Source organism: Saccopteryx bilineata, chromosome 10, assembly GCF_036850765.1.
Source record: "Saccopteryx bilineata isolate mSacBil1 chromosome 10, mSacBil1_pri_phased_curated, whole genome shotgun sequence".
Classification (NCBI taxonomy): domain Eukaryota; kingdom Metazoa; phylum Chordata; class Mammalia; order Chiroptera; family Emballonuridae; genus Saccopteryx; species Saccopteryx bilineata.
The window spans coordinates 58,201,960-58,217,037 of NC_089499.1; the positions used below are offsets into that span (position 1 = coordinate 58,201,960).

The window sequence follows — 15,078 nt, forward strand, 5'->3', positions numbered from 1 at the left end:
TTTCTTTTTAACTTTTGGTGCATGTAGGACTTACTTTGGTTTCATAATAGTGATTAGAAACTGTTTTGCTCTTTTTTTTTTTAATATCCTCTGAGCTATGTCAACTGATAACAGATACATCACTATGTGTGAACTTCCTTCCGCCCTTCCTGACATCAGAGTTAGAGGAAAAGTATTTATACTTTGAAGGGAATGTATCTCTTCTCATTTATTTTTTCAATGAATTATGTTTCAGTGGCCGAAAATAGTAACAACACTAGTTTCTTGCAACAGGATTTGCAAGATAACTTGGATCTATTTGTGTTAAGATATTTTATATCTGTTTTAATGGATGGGCTTACATTTACACAAACAAATGAGCACCTTTGGGACAGGGTGCCCTAAATGTACTGCCCATGCATGAGCTAACAGGTACCGTTGCTGCATGTGGTTTGTGTACTGATGGTGAAGGCCACCCTGGGGCAAGCTCATTCCTATGCACCATGGCCTGGAGACCAATGGCAGGGAGCCAAGAACCCCCAGACTTGCTGAGTGGTGTGAGTTATAGCAGTACTGGACAACATGGCCTGTGACAACTGTCCAAGCAGTCATCTAGTGGGAGGCAAGCAGGGAAATGAAGACTTTTCACCGCAATTGTCTGTAAACCATTTTGAGTTTATTGTGTGTGCATCTCGGGGGGGGGGGGGGAATGTACTTTATGTTAAACTACTGTGAAATGTGGGCTCTTTACAAAATCTTCTATAAAATGAAACCTCAATTAATATTGCTCGGGAATGGGATAGCTTTTACTTTCTACCATTATTACTATTATTACTCAGTAATGAAAGCATTAGCACAGCACCAATTAAACAGCCAACTTCTATTTAAACATTTGTTAAAAATCGAAAAACTTGAGTTCATTTTTCTGTCTTGAAGCCGGTGAAGTTGGTTGAGGGCTAAGTCAGCCTGGTACCCGTATAGGTGAGCAGAGTCTAGCAGTGTTCTCCAGGGAAGAAGCGGGTGAGGTGGGGGTGGGGTGGGGGTGCAGTTGTTAAAATGATATAGTTACTTTCAGGCCTTGGGGCAAGTGAGATACAGGTTTATTTGAAAGAAAAAAAATACTGCTTTTCAATTTCTGTATATTTGCATCTGTGACTTAAATCTCCCAGTCATTCTTCATTCTGAATGTACTTTAGAGAGTGGGAAATAAGCTAAAACAAGGAGGATTCAGAAAATGGGATTTTCCAAGTAATTCCCACATCTGCCGGGGTGGTCCCTGGTGGCCCTGGGAAGATGTGGAAGGCTTTTGGTTATTTGGTTTTAACACATGAAACTGCCATTTTTTCAGAAAAGGTTGAGTATTTGGCAATTTTATATGGTCCAATTTTATTAGTTCCCAAGTCTATCTCTCTTATACATATCTGAGTCATTCCCACTTAAAAAAAAATTTTTTTTAAAATTTTTTTATGTAAACAGTGAAGGCTTTGTATTTTGCTGTTTTACTCTGGGGAACTTCCTTACTGAACTCCTCCATCACCAGTAAGAACATCAGTGGAGCACCCATGGGTGGGCTCCGGGGGCACATGGCATGTGGCTAGAGAGCGATGAGACTGACTTAGGTGAGATGCACGTGATGGCTTCCTGGCCACACCAGGCAGATGCAGAGTAGCTGGGTTGGAAGGGCCGTTTAAAGCAGATATATCACAAAGGACTCCTAGGAGCAGGAAGGGACCTCCCTGGGAAAATGCCAGTCTCTATGCAGACTGCCAGCGAGCACTGGGCTCGAGCACTTCTGGCGCCCCTCTCCCTGGCTGGACTGACGTGGGCTCTCCTGGGGACTCAGAGGGGCCAGAACCAGCAGTCAGTGGGGAAGCCAGGCTGTCTGGGCAGCAGGTACTCCTCAACAAGTATGATTATGAGGACTGGCTCGCGAGACAGGCTCTTTGGACATGCCAACAAGGATTTTTCATATTTGAAATTTGTTGTCGCTGTAATGAAGTCTAAATTGTTCTCTTTTAAAATGTCCCCCCAAAATCAGCTGCCCTTTTCCCATTTTTGAACAAGTTACACAGTTGCTCAGCCTTGTTGGTTTCTATTTCTGACCCCACGATGCACGCTTGTTGAGAAAGACATGCTTTCCTCCAGGTTCTGTAAAGAGCCCAGGTTTCTTCCTCCGGAGAGGAAAACAGTAAATTCACCGTGGTTCTGCTTGCAGATGACGACTTTTGGAGCTTTTCTCCACAAAGGGGCCTTCTGCAGGAACTACTTCAATTTGCTGGATATGCTGGTTGTAGGGGTTTCTCTGGTGTCATTTGGGATCCAGTAAGTATTCTGGGGCTCGGTGCATATACACACAGGACCGTTGGGCAGGGTCATTTACATGAGAAATTTTAACATGACTTGTTAAAATCATTTTAACAATCACATGTACTTATCTGAGCGTGCTTAATTTGTACCCAAGCCAGAAAGTACTGGGACACTTCATGCTTCCTTGTGTTTCTCTTTTTCTTTTTATGCCCATTGCTTGGTTGGGCTTATTACTCTCTGATACTTGCTTTCAGCAGAGAGTGAAAGAAGCCAAGGTCTAGTCTAACTTTCTCCGCAGGGCCTTGGCTCCCCACCTGTATGGAAGGGACAAGGACCAGGTGGCCTCTTGGGGCCCTTTCTGCTTGGATAGTGAAGGTTCTCTGATCTCCAAGATATATGACCCATTTTTTTTGGCCTTTAAAATTTTTAGGTAGGAGGGGTCTGAGACTGTAAGTCAGTGCCCTAGGACTTTTTCATGACATTTGGAGATTTCTGGTGGGAAACAGCCTGAGCTGCACCCTGCCAGCCTGCCATACCCGGGGGCCTGGGGCAGAGGCTCCAGTGGGAGCCCCACGGGTGGCCTTGCTTTCCCCCGACTTCTAAGCACCATCGCTCACTGCTGACCTCAGCATCCCCTGTGTGATGCACACCTGCATGCATGTACACCTCTGAGCTGAAGGTGAGTGGAGAGGCTCTGTTCTCCTCAGAAGGTTAAGGACCCTTGCCTGAAACAGCACTCTATGGGAGTTGCCCTCCTCACCTCGCCACCACCCAGAGGGAGCCATATAGTCACCACCTGGAAGGACATTTTGACAGTATCTTTGCAACTTCCATAAATTCCTAGCTGTGCCTGCCCTCTCCAGCTGCTGCCTTTGCCCACTGCCTCCCACGCATGTCCCCAGGCCACACTCAGCCATCTACTTTGTTACTTGAGCAGTTATCTGTCACACAGGACCTGCCTACCTAATGCTCCCTGGGCCTTCAGTGCCTCCTCCTTTTGTCTAGCTACCCCTCACTGCCCCTGGATGTAACTCCCTAGGCCCTCCCCAGGAACCCCCAGCTGACGCTCCCCTCGCTGCATCACCTGCGTTGTCAGACCTGCCCCACGGGCCTGTGATCTCCCATCTCTCCCATCAAACAGTGGACTCTTTGAAGGCCAATGAAGCCCAGGACCAAAGCACTGCAGCAGAGCCCCAGAGTTAGAAAATAAAACCAAACAAGTGAAATTTAAGCCTAAAAGCCAAGTACTCTCTAGTGTTTACATTAAGGCAAATTTTCTCAGTCATCTCTCCGCCCAGGTCAGCTGTATGCTTGAGTCAAGCCCTGTGAGTGGACCTGGCCTAGGAGGTGCATTGGATTGTGGTCATAAGCATCTCTGAGTCTTGGAAAGAGGTTATCTCAGCTCCACATGGGTCCCACTACATTGTATAGTGTTAGCAAAGTGAAAACCAAATGTAATAATCTCAAAGTGATTTACCCAACTCGAACACATTCTGCTTTCTTTCCTCCCTCTGTTCTTTCTTAGATCCAGTGCCATCTCCGTTGTGAAGATTCTCAGGGTCTTAAGGGTCCTGAGGCCGCTCAGGGCAATCAACAGAGCGAAAGGACTTAAGGTTTGGGCGTCTCTCCTTGGGCTGGGCTTGCTTTGGTGGGGCAAGCTCTAATTGCTGACTTTCCTGGGCTGGAGCTGGGCTGAGGCCTGGGAGGTTTTAAAGTGGGTTACACATTTGAAAAGGACATGTCTGTGCAATTGAGCTACCTTTGCTGAGTGTTGATCCCATTTTCAGTCTTACTATTTTCTTTATTGTTATTCATTTAAAGTATTTCATGTGATTACTATTCATTTATTACTTTTTAATTATTAACAGTGTTTACTTTAGTCTTTAAATCTGTTCTCATGCATGTTGTATAAAAGGTCAGAGAGTGCATTTTCCCAAGTCCTTTTGTGGGGTGGGAGTCGGCAGGGAAGCAGGGTGGGACCCACCTACAGGTGCTCTTCCAGGCAGCCATGATACACTGGGGTAACTCCCACAGGTAACTGCCTGAAAGACAAAGCCCCACAAAGTCAGAAAATCATGTACAAGTGCACATACACATAGACAGTCTTGGTGGGCATTAGCTCTTCCCGTGGCTAAAACAAGAAAGGCGGGTCATGCCCCTGCGTCCTCTCCCTGCTTCTCTCCCCAGCACGTCGTCCAGTGCGTCTTTGTGGCCATCCGGACAATCGGCAACATCATGATTGTCACCACCCTTCTCCAGTTCATGTTTGCCTGCATCGGGGTCCAGTTGTTCAAGGTACAGGGATGTGCCATGGGCACGAGGCCTGGGTGGTCTCTTCAAATGGGGCAAGCTCGCATTTGACTGTCTGTCTGTTTTGTACTCAGGGAAAGTTCTATCGCTGCACAGATGAAGCCAAAAGTAACCCGGAAGAGTGCAGGTGGGTGTCCTGAACACAGAGATGGGGGTTTGGAAGAACAAAGGGAAGACTCCAGGGATTCGCCTGTGCTAGTGTTTCAGAAGTCGTGGACTGCAGGAGGCCTGTGTAGCCAGCTCGTAGCTGGACAGATGGAGAGTTTTTGTTTTTGTTTTTGTTTTTGTGTGAGGTGAAAGTCACATCACATGAAGATAGCAGTTGTAAACTACAGTTCGGTGGCACTTAGCACAATTACTTTGCAGTATATGCACCACCTCTGTCTAGTTCCAAAGCTTTTCGTAACCCCCAAAGAATGATTAGATGGCTTTTGATGTTTGAGATAGAATCTGTAAATGGGAGTGAGGGTCCTAAAACCTAAAATAACAATTAGGAAATGCCCCAGCAAGCTTCCCCTACAGCCACATGGATAACTTTTTCCCAAACCAGAACTCAGAGCTGAACTCCCTGGTATTCAGGTGCTGAGTACTGTCTTCTGATAGGTTCCTGTCACCCCCATTTTCACTGCATCTCCACTTGCAAGATCGGGCAGAGGACAGAGGAGATGGGAAATACCTGTCCATGCCTCTAATCCCGAGCTGTGCAGAAGAATGTGAAGGCAGACATGGGAACCACTGCTTAAAGTTCTAAGACTGTGCTGTCCCTGTTTCCCTACCCATTGAGATGTCAACAAATGAGGTCCAGTGGCCTACAATGGTTTAGGGTTTCTTTTCAGCAAAAGGTGTCATCAGAGAGCACCACATGTAATATAACTATGGCTCTGCTCCTCCAGGGGCACCATTCATGTGGGCTGTGGGGTAGAGGGCGCCCCCTGGAGTTGAGCAGCACAGCAGCAGCTCAAAGATACCTTCCCTTCCCTCTTTAAGGCTCTGCTTCCTCATCTGTGAAATAAAGATGTTGGACTCCTTCCAGAGATGAAATTCTATGAGAAATATTGTGTGCCAGAAATTATTGAAGGCTCTGGGGGAAAATGTCTCTGGGACTACTGTTAGTATAAAGAGAAGGAATTTGATTAAGATGCAGATAAGAGGACTGGGCTTGTTTCACAGTGTGTACGCAGTTCCCTGTGGCCAAAGCTTTGATTCTTCCATGTACACTCTAAGCCCACTGCATCTGAGAGATGTTTCTTATTCAGTACTTTTCACCTGTTATCCGGCATATGCCAGTGTCTGCCGAGTTGCTCTGGAGAATACTCATTAAACTAGTAGTTTACTCGACGGTTATTTGAACCGAGGAGTTGACTGAACACGGCAGGAAAAGGAGAAATGCGGATGGTCAGTGCTCAGTCAGCGGCCTGGCTGGCAGACCGAGTGTGCCTGTGCGTCACACAGTGTGGGAGGTGTGGGATCGGGGCAGCTGTGACTGATTCCACGTCAGGCCAAGATGACCCACGTTTCTTTCTCTCTCTAGGGGCCTTTTCATCCTCTACAAGGATGGGGATGTTGATAACCCTGTGGTCCGTGAGAGGATCTGGCAAAATAGTGATTTCAACTTTGACAACGTCCTTTCTGCTATGATGGCGCTTTTCACAGTCTCCACGTTCGAGGGCTGGCCCGAGTGAGTAGAGAGAACGGACGTCTTCAGGGAGGCTCCTCCTCGCCTCGGGGTACTCCGGGCAGACCCGTCTCTCCTTTAGGGAACCCTGCTTCTTTTCTCCACAGTTGCAGGCTTTTCCTGTTACTTAAACTTTGGGCCACTTAACAGTCACTTCCCCTCTGTCTGATTAACCTCTGTGACCAGCTGAAGGGACTCTTGGATTCGGGAAGTGGGAGTGGCATGGATCCCAGGCAGGGGGCTCTCAGCTGGCTCCTGAGGAGCATCTCTGGATAGGCCTGGGGATTCCACAGGAGTACTTGTCACTCCCGGTCCCATTGGTAGCTATGCCAGTAAAGCTGCCGTTACACTGAAGAGGGTCTTCCTTGTGTTCATTCATTCATTCATTCTTCATTCATTTATTCCTAGTACTGATATGTGCCAGGCATGGATGGCTGCCCTTGAGCCCTGCCTTTCACTGAGGCACTCACTTGCTCATTTATAATATGCGCTTTCAATACCAGCTCCATGTGGCATGCTCTGTTAGACACCATAGAAGAAAGAGTCTCAACATGGTTCCTCCTTCCAAAGCCCAAATTCAATTAGTGTGTCAGGCGATCAAACCAGGCAGGAGGGTCTGGTGTGTCAGAGATGTACAGAATAAAATCCTGAAGAATGGCTAGGATGGTGAAGGGCAGAGTAAGGAAACAGAAAGAAGGAAGGTGACAGGGTACACAAGGAGAATCTCTGGCACCTTGCTACTCTCTGCTTGCTGATGCCCCACCCCACCTCTAGCTCCTGCCCCCAGAATATAGATATGTAGATGCAGTCCTGAATGTCAACTTCCCATGCACGCAGGGACTGCAAAAGGTGGACAGGCTGATCTTTGCAGACTGGAGAAGCCTCTGGATGCATGAGAGCGTCGGAGATCTTTACAGGAGTGCCCGTGGGGTGAAGGATGGCGGGGTGGGGCTGTTCATTAGAGAACTGGTCCTGAGGAGAGAGGAGGCATGCAGTAAGATCTTTCACTCTATGGAGGTTTTGAGTCTTAGGTTTCGAACACTGTGTTTTAGTCAGTCAGGTGGCAGCTGAGGAGACACGAACAAGTTTGAGACTTGGGGCTCAGAGGAGCTGGACCCAACTCCCAGCTCTGCCTCTGAGGACTGTGACCCTGGGCACTTAGATCCCTCTTTGAGCTTCCATAATATGAAAGTGACGGTAATGTCCACCTTTCCAGATGGATGTGAAAGTATGTAGCACACTGTACCCAGGGAGGGAGCAGGGAGTTGGGGGTGTTAAAGTAATTTCTCCTGTTTCTCTTGAGTTCTGCTGGGCCTATACTTAATTTAGTTTGTGCTTCAGATTGGGGAAGCTCTCTGAGTTCTTTGGAAATCTGTGGTTGCTTGCTGTTGTTGTTACCAGGGTGCAGTTTTCAGCTCAGCCAGTGTCTGCATGAGATAGTCTTCCGCTCTTCTATCTGTGAATAGAAGAAGCGTCAGTGAATATTTGTGAAATCTTTTGTTTCAGTCCTCAAAACGTCAAACATGGATATATCCCAGGTGCTCCCCACCTAGGTGCTGGGCCAGCGGGGCCTCACACTAAGGAGGGTGCCTCAGAGACCTGCCTGTGTCTCAGGGCCGGGGGGGGGGGCTCCAGGGAGAGGCCTGACAGTCAGTGCCCATGGTGGCGTGCAGAAGAAGAGCACACCCGGGAAGGCAGCGGGGACTGGGCTCCCGGGCCGAGCGGGGTGGCAGCGCTCATCCAGTCCTTCTGCGCTCCAGGTTGCTGTACAAAGCCATCGATTCAAATGGAGAGAACGTCGGCCCAATCTACAACTACCGCGTGGAGATCTCCATCTTTTTCATCATCTACATCATCATCGTCGCCTTCTTCATGATGAACATCTTCGTGGGTTTCGTCATTGTCACATTCCAGGAGCAGGGAGAAAAAGAGTATAAGAACTGTGAGCTGGACAAAAATCAGGTTAAAGTCACACACTGTTTGGGCTTCTATCCCTTGAGGAGGAGAGAAATTACTTCTCTTTTGATGGTTTCCCTGTGCACAGAGGAAGTGCCACCTGTGTCTGTCCCTGGGGCTTGGGCCCTGTTCGGAGCATACTCACAGCCAGTCTGAGACATTGCTGTTGAAAGTTAGGTTTGCAGATATAGATCTGGCTTTGTAATTGTGGAATCTACCCCCAGACCTGTCTGTGAGAAGTCAGAGAGAAGTGCTTGGGTCACCTTTTGTGGGCATGACCCACCAGTGACGGTTTACAATCCTATAGGGTGGTGCGGCTAAGGGACAGAAAGTACCCAGTGATTCTCCCAGAGTTCCTAATGGCAGATAACGCCTCTTACCTCCTCAACCTTGGCATTGTTGACATCTTAGGCCAGATAGTTCTTGTTGTGCTTTGTAGGATGTTTAGCGGCATCCCTGGCTTCTACTCATTGGATTCCAGTAGCACTTTCCCATCTCCTACCTCAACCCCTGTTTCAGATGTTACTAAATGTCCCCTGGATTAGAGCCGTTGGCTAGGGAGGAAATATGCTATCACACCACAGGAAAAGGCACTATCTGTAAGCTTGAGACCAAGATTGCCCTGGCACCAATCTCTCCTTATCTAGTACCCTGTTTTAACCAATCCGGTAGATGCAGTGCTTTGGCTCTGATTGGGAGGTGATGCGAGGAAGCCAGGCAGCCTGCATCATGGTCCTGCTCTACCTGCTCTGTGCCTGTGGGTGTGTCCCTGATTCTCTCTGGGTTTGCTCCTTCATCTCTAAATCGAGGACATTTAGGAGTTGTTTTTAGAGGTCCCTTTCACCCTTAAAAGATGATGAGATGGAGGTTCTGCTTTGGTAGGTCACCCCAGGTCCTCTATCAGCAGCATCTCGGTTTGGTGATGACAGCGAGAGCAAGAACAACCTGCCAGCCAGGCTTCCTGGGGGAAGTGGCTGTGGTGAGACAGCCTGCTGTGGGCTGCAGCCATACCCACTGGGGGAAAAGTGAGGTCAGTGCTGACTTGGTTTGTAGGAAGACGTTGCTTTGAGTTGTCAGAACATCTCTATAGATCCCATCAGTGACTATCAGAGGGAGGCCTGGCCTAGCTCTTCACTGCACTAAGGAAGAAGAGTGTCAGTGCAAGGCCCAGGACGGCCAGGCTACACCTGAGCTGAAATGATGTCACCACCCAAGGTTCAGAACCAGCTCAAATTGGGGGTCCCCGTGTCAACCTGTGAGGTCACAGCAGGGCCAGGTCCCAGACAGGAGGAGCTTGTCTGAGTCAAACCAGAGTCCAAGCAGAAGAATGGGAATAGGTCTGGGCCTGGGCGCCAGCAGGGCCTGATGCTGAGCTCGCAGGGCTGGAGGCTCCCTCTGGGCTTGCTACAGCCTCAGCCCCAGAGTAGTGGGGAGGAGGGCGCTCTGGCCATTACTGACCTGGAGGTCTGAGAACATGACAAGTTCCTGAGCCTCAAAAGCCCAGACGGACATGTAGCTAGCTCATGACTAGACATTTACAGTTAACACGCTGTGGCTCCTGAGAGGTGACTCCTGTGGGTCCATCCTGGAGCAGCCATAGGGCTCAGTCCTGAGAGCAGTGAGCTCAGTCCCTCTGGTTCTTGGGGATTTCTGTGCCTCTTGTGACATGGCTTCCTTCCCTGGAGGACAGTGTGGGCAGGAGAACTACAGCTGTGACCTACCGGCGTAGGGTAATGGCAGGAATAAGAACTGGGGCAAGGCCTCCCGTCTCTGCACTGTGAGACCTCAGGCAGGCAGTCTGCAGCTCTGGACTCAGTTTTATAACAAGTAAAATGGAGGCAGACTGGGATATCTGGTCACCCTCAGGTTGTTGTGAAGGTCAGAAGGGGTGATGGAGCTGGCGGCCCTTTGTCCCTGATGCAGAGTGGTGCCTGTGGGGTTGCCTTGGCCCTGGGTCCCTGCCAGCAGGTGCTGCCCTGGCTCTTTCCGAGCAGGTGAGAGCTGTGTCCTTTTTCTGTAGACATGCTCAGGACCCCTTGTTGCTCTTTTCTGCCGTTGCAGCGTCAGTGTGTTGAATACGCCTTGAAAGCACGTCCCTTGCGGAGATACATCCCCAAAAACCCCTACCAGTACAAGTTCTGGTATGTGGTGAACTCCTCGCCTTTCGAATACATGATGTTTGTCCTCATCATGCTCAACACACTCTGCTTGGCCATGCAGGTAAAATGGTGACACGTGAACATGGGACCATGTCTGGGCCTTCTGCGTAGACCCGTGCTCCAGAATCTGAGGGTGGAAGGTCAGGCCCTCCCAAGAGGGTGGGTTTGATTTTCTGATGAGTCTGGGCTGTACTTTGGTCAGAGTCCTGCTCCTGGCTAACAGTCTTCACGGTAGGAGTTTAAGAATTGCTCTTTTGTTTAAGAGACTGTATGTAGGCACCATTTCTATGAAGCCTGAGCACTCAGTTCTATGAACCTTCCCTGGGCTCCTGGAGCCGAGGAGTGGCTGAGGACAATGGCTCTGTCTGTGTGGAGTGGCACAGACAGGGTTTCCAATCCTGACTCCTCCCCAGTGGGGCAATCTTACATAAGTTATTTAAATCCTCTGAGCCTACTTTCTTTATTAGTCAAATGGGAAGTCCATCACCCCTGCCTTAGATACAAAGTGTATGCTGGGTAACTTGTCTCAGGCACTTTGCTCTGGGCCCCTCACAGAGTAAACACACAATGTTGAGCAACAATGTATAAGTCACATTCCTGTCTTCAAGGAACCCTCAGTGTGGCGGTGCAGAGGTCTGCCATTCATGGGGTATTTAGCTGGACCTCATTACAGCTCTTCCTTGCTCACAGGGGTCGCAAGGAGTAAAATTCACTTCAATTGGCCAGGCTGGATTACAGTATAGTAGTTGTGTTAATACCATTAATATAATTCTATGTATTTTATATTAATACTGCAATTAATAGAATTAACAGCTCTTCCAGCAGTTTTATTGTCTGGTTGCACAAGGACAAGAAGCAAAGACCAAGGTCTAGATTGAGTTTTCACACTGACTTGAAGAATTTGAGCAAACCTACTCCCAGTGCTATCTGGAAAATGGGTCTAAAAACAACCAATGATAAATTTTCTAGCATTTTCCTCAAATTTAATCATTCTTTATGCTTGAGAAGGACCATATGCTGATGTAGGGGAAAGCAGGAAGTCAAGATGATACTGTCTGTTATTGAACATAGAACTAAACAGCAAGAAGTTTATCCCTAACCAAATCCTACCTTTATTCCTAGGCATTTGGGTGCGTTCTGCATTGTGCCTGGTCACAGCCCTGAGTATAGACCCTACCAGAATGTGGGCTGGGTTCCTTTTATCCTGAGCAGAAGAAATTGGTTTTTCCCTTTCACTCTCATTTTATCAAGGCCCCCCTGCACTTTGTGGGGAGGGCTTGTGCCCTCCCAGTACCAGTGGGGTCATTGGGACAGGGTGCTAGACTGTGGAGGTTGCCCCTCTGTCCACTTAGACGACGGACACCTGCAAGGAGTGGAGGGCTGGGGAACTCCCTTTTGCAAGTTGGGAAGGAGCCTCTGAGAATTGTGCCTCTGTCTTCACCCACAGCACTATGAGCAGTCCAAGATGTTTAATGACGCCATGGACATTCTGAACATGGTCTTCACTGGGGTGTTCACCGTCGAGATGGTTTTGAAAGTAATTGCGTTTAAACCTAAGGTGAGTTGCTGAAGCTACTTCTCAGAGGCTGTTGCTGAATCACCCCTGAGAAGCACCTGCTTCCTGTTAGTCTTGTGTTACTGAATTATGCTGAATTGTTCTGGCCGCGAACTGGGTTATCACCTGAGAACATTAAAATCTGATTAGGGCCTCTGTCTACATATGGGAAAATAAATCTGCAAAAACAAAACCTCATAATAACAATTCTAAGAAAAAGAAGGGAGGAGAGAATTGGGAATCGGTAGAATGGAGATTGTTTTAAATCTGACATTCTGTTTCTAGAATAGCCTGTTTCAGGCTGTCTCAGGGAGGCTTGCTTCATTTCTGGAGCCCTGGAGAACTTGTTATATCAGAAAGAATTCAGCTCTGGCTTTACTTTTCGATTTCTAGGATAAAGACTTTGGTCTTATTGTTCTTGATCTATAGAATTGTTTTTACCTTTTATGGAAAGTTCTACAGCTGTAGACCTCTCATAGCCATACCATTTTTTGTTTAATTTAGAAAAATTTCACTTTAAGACAAAATGAGACATGAAATGTGTTAAAAACTGTACTGGACAACTTAGTACAGTTGCCTCCTCTGGGAGGGAGTGAATCCATTTCACAAGTGTCAACATCTGTAGTGGACGAGGCAGAGAGAACAGTGTCACAGAGCACACACGGTTCTGGGGTCCAATCCCTGTCTCCACTAGCAAATCAAATAAGTTCCTTAACAAGGCCCTGTGCCTCAATTGCCTCATCCATAAAAGGAAGACATAGTAGTCCTACTGCACAGGGTGCTCGTGAGGAGAAAAGAATCACTAGCTGTGCCCTGCTTAGACAAGTGCTTGACGAGCAGTCGCAGGCTGTGGGTATGTCAGTACTGATCCTGTGACCACCACCACCACCATCTTCAACTAATGATGAGCTATGGGACATTTGACCCTCAGTTTCTTTTCTAGCAAAGCCCCAAACTATCAGAGTTAGAGAATGACAAGTTCAGTGACCCAGTGATTGGTTCATCTGTGTGTAAGGTATCTGACAAAACTAATTTCAGACTTGGTTACGAAATGATGATTTCACATACTCGAGATGTATACGAGTTCTAATTCAAAACTGTTCCTTTTTTTAATTTGAATTAATTCCTATGCAATCTTTATCAGCTCTTTGTGGACCCAAAAGAAAGGACACTTGTAAGTGACCAATTGGGGTGATTGCAGTGGGGTCCGTTATGGCACTTTCTGCATGGCCAGGTGTTATTTACTGTGACTTGTCCATATCTACACAAAGAAACATTTCTTCCTTTTCCAAATTCATTTTAATTTCCTTTGAAGATTTTGGTTTGCTTCCCTCTCACCTCTACTTCTTTGAGTAATATTTGTCTGGACTGATAGAAAAGTTTGCAGAGTAACAACTTGAGAAATGCAACATGGAACATCTCTAGGGAGCAGTTCCTGGATGCCTTGCCGTGCCTTCCCTTGCCTGGTGATTAGGCTCTGAAGTTTTTGAAAGCTTATTTGTTCCAGGCTAAAGAGAAGGCTCGCTTGCCCGTGGCATGTGTGAGAGAGAGTGTAAGAGAGAGTGTGTGTGTGAGTGTGAGTGTGAGCTTGGACCTTGTTGCATCAGTGGCTCACTACTGCACACTGCTCTGCCCAGTAAACCACTGAAACCAAACCTGGGAGGGAAGTTCAGTGGCCTGTGAACAGATTGGAGATACCAAGGGAAAATGTATAATCAGTACTGCTCAATCAGAGTTTTAAAATGAGTGATTTCCCCTAGAAATTGTGCTGCTTTGTCATTTTACTTAGCAAGATATTTTCATAGCACCTCTGTGCTTGGGAGCTCGGTCGCTGACACAGAGCCCTGCTGAGCATGCTCCCTGAATTCTCCTTGTCTTCTCTTCACTGTCAACAACCAGCCCCCCTAATGGGCGCCCCCCCACCTGGGGCAGTGGGGTGCAGGGACCATGTTTTAGAGGGTGCATCTCCTCTGTGAGGAGTTGGCCACATGGAACAGAGGGTTGGGAAACCTGGCCCATCAGTCTCATCTTGGCAAGGTCTTTGTCTGCTGTGAGGAGCTTTGTAGCAGGGTCCCTTGGACAGCAGTCTCTGTAGTGAGGGCCACACCTTCTAGGAAAATTCCTCAGCCTCTCTGTCAGGAGAGCCTGGTGGCAGCTGTTTTGTAATTCAAATACAGAAAGTGAGTTGGACCAAACCCTCCTGGTAGGCGAGAAGCTGTTGTAGGCGGAAGGGTTTAAAGCAAAGCAAGAAGCCTGACTCTGGGGGCTTGTTTTGTATTCCAGAGTCTGACCTAGACATCGAGCCCTGTGAGGAGCACATTTAGGGGAACATGGTCCCAGGACCTACGAGGTGAGGTCACCCAGCTTCCACAAGCAGGACGGGCTGTGGTGGGCAGACAGAAGTGGGTGCTTCCCGGTGGGGGGCGGGCTCACTGCATGGGAGAGCTGTACTGAGCCTGAGTGACGTAAGAGGTGAGGCGGTGAGAAGCCACAGAGTCAAGGACTAGGGCAGTGATTTTCAACTGGTGTGCTACAAGAATCTTTAAAACAAGCAATACCTGTTTAGTCAAGGGCACTGACTTCTTTTCCTTTAGATCAGGCGTCCCCAAACTACGGTCTCCTGAGGCCATTTATCCGGCCCCCCGCTGCACTTCTGGAAGGGGCACCTCTTTCATTGGTGGTCAGTGAGAGGAGCACTGTATGTGGTGGTCCTCCAACAGTCTGAGGGACAGTGAACTGGCCCCCTGTGTAAAAGGTTTGGGGACCCCTGCTTTAGATGGTCAAATAAAAAAACAACAACCAACACAATAGCTGGCCAGTGTAAATGAATTAAAATTGTACCTTTGGCCCTGGCCAGTTGGCTCAGTGGTAGAGCATCGGCCTGGTGTGCAGGAGTTCTGGGTTCGATTCCCGGCCAGGGCACACAGGAGAAGCGCCCATCTGCTTCTCCACCCCTCCCCCCTCCTTCCTCTCTGTCTCTCTCTTCCCCTCCCGCAGCCAAGGTCCCATTGGAGCAAAGTTGGCCCGGGCGCTGAGGATGGCTCTGTGGCCTCTGCCTCAGGCGCTAGAATGGTTCTGGTTGCAACAGAGCAACGCCCCAGATGGGCAGAGCATCATCCCCTGGTGGGAGTGCCGGG

The 15,078-nt window shown here is 48.3% G+C and overlaps 1 protein-coding gene across 5 annotated transcripts in view; it reads left to right on the forward strand.

Moving 5' to 3' along the window:
• Positions 1-15,078, forward strand: part of CACNA1D (calcium voltage-gated channel subunit alpha1 D) — a 351,028-nt gene that overhangs the window by 278,234 nt on the left and 57,716 nt on the right. For all 5 annotated transcript variants that reach the window (XM_066245993.1, XM_066245988.1, XM_066245989.1 and 2 more), the window contains 8 exons: positions 2,195-2,301; positions 3,812-3,899; positions 4,474-4,581; positions 4,671-4,723; positions 6,128-6,274; positions 8,032-8,233; positions 10,289-10,447; positions 11,834-11,944. In XM_066245993.1, coding sequence (XP_066102090.1) covers positions 2,195-2,301; positions 3,812-3,899; positions 4,474-4,581; positions 4,671-4,723; positions 6,128-6,274; positions 8,032-8,233; positions 10,289-10,447; positions 11,834-11,944 — 975 coding nt within the window. The remainder of the gene's footprint in view (positions 1-2,194; positions 2,302-3,811; positions 3,900-4,473; positions 4,582-4,670; positions 4,724-6,127; positions 6,275-8,031; positions 8,234-10,288; positions 10,448-11,833; positions 11,945-15,078) is intronic.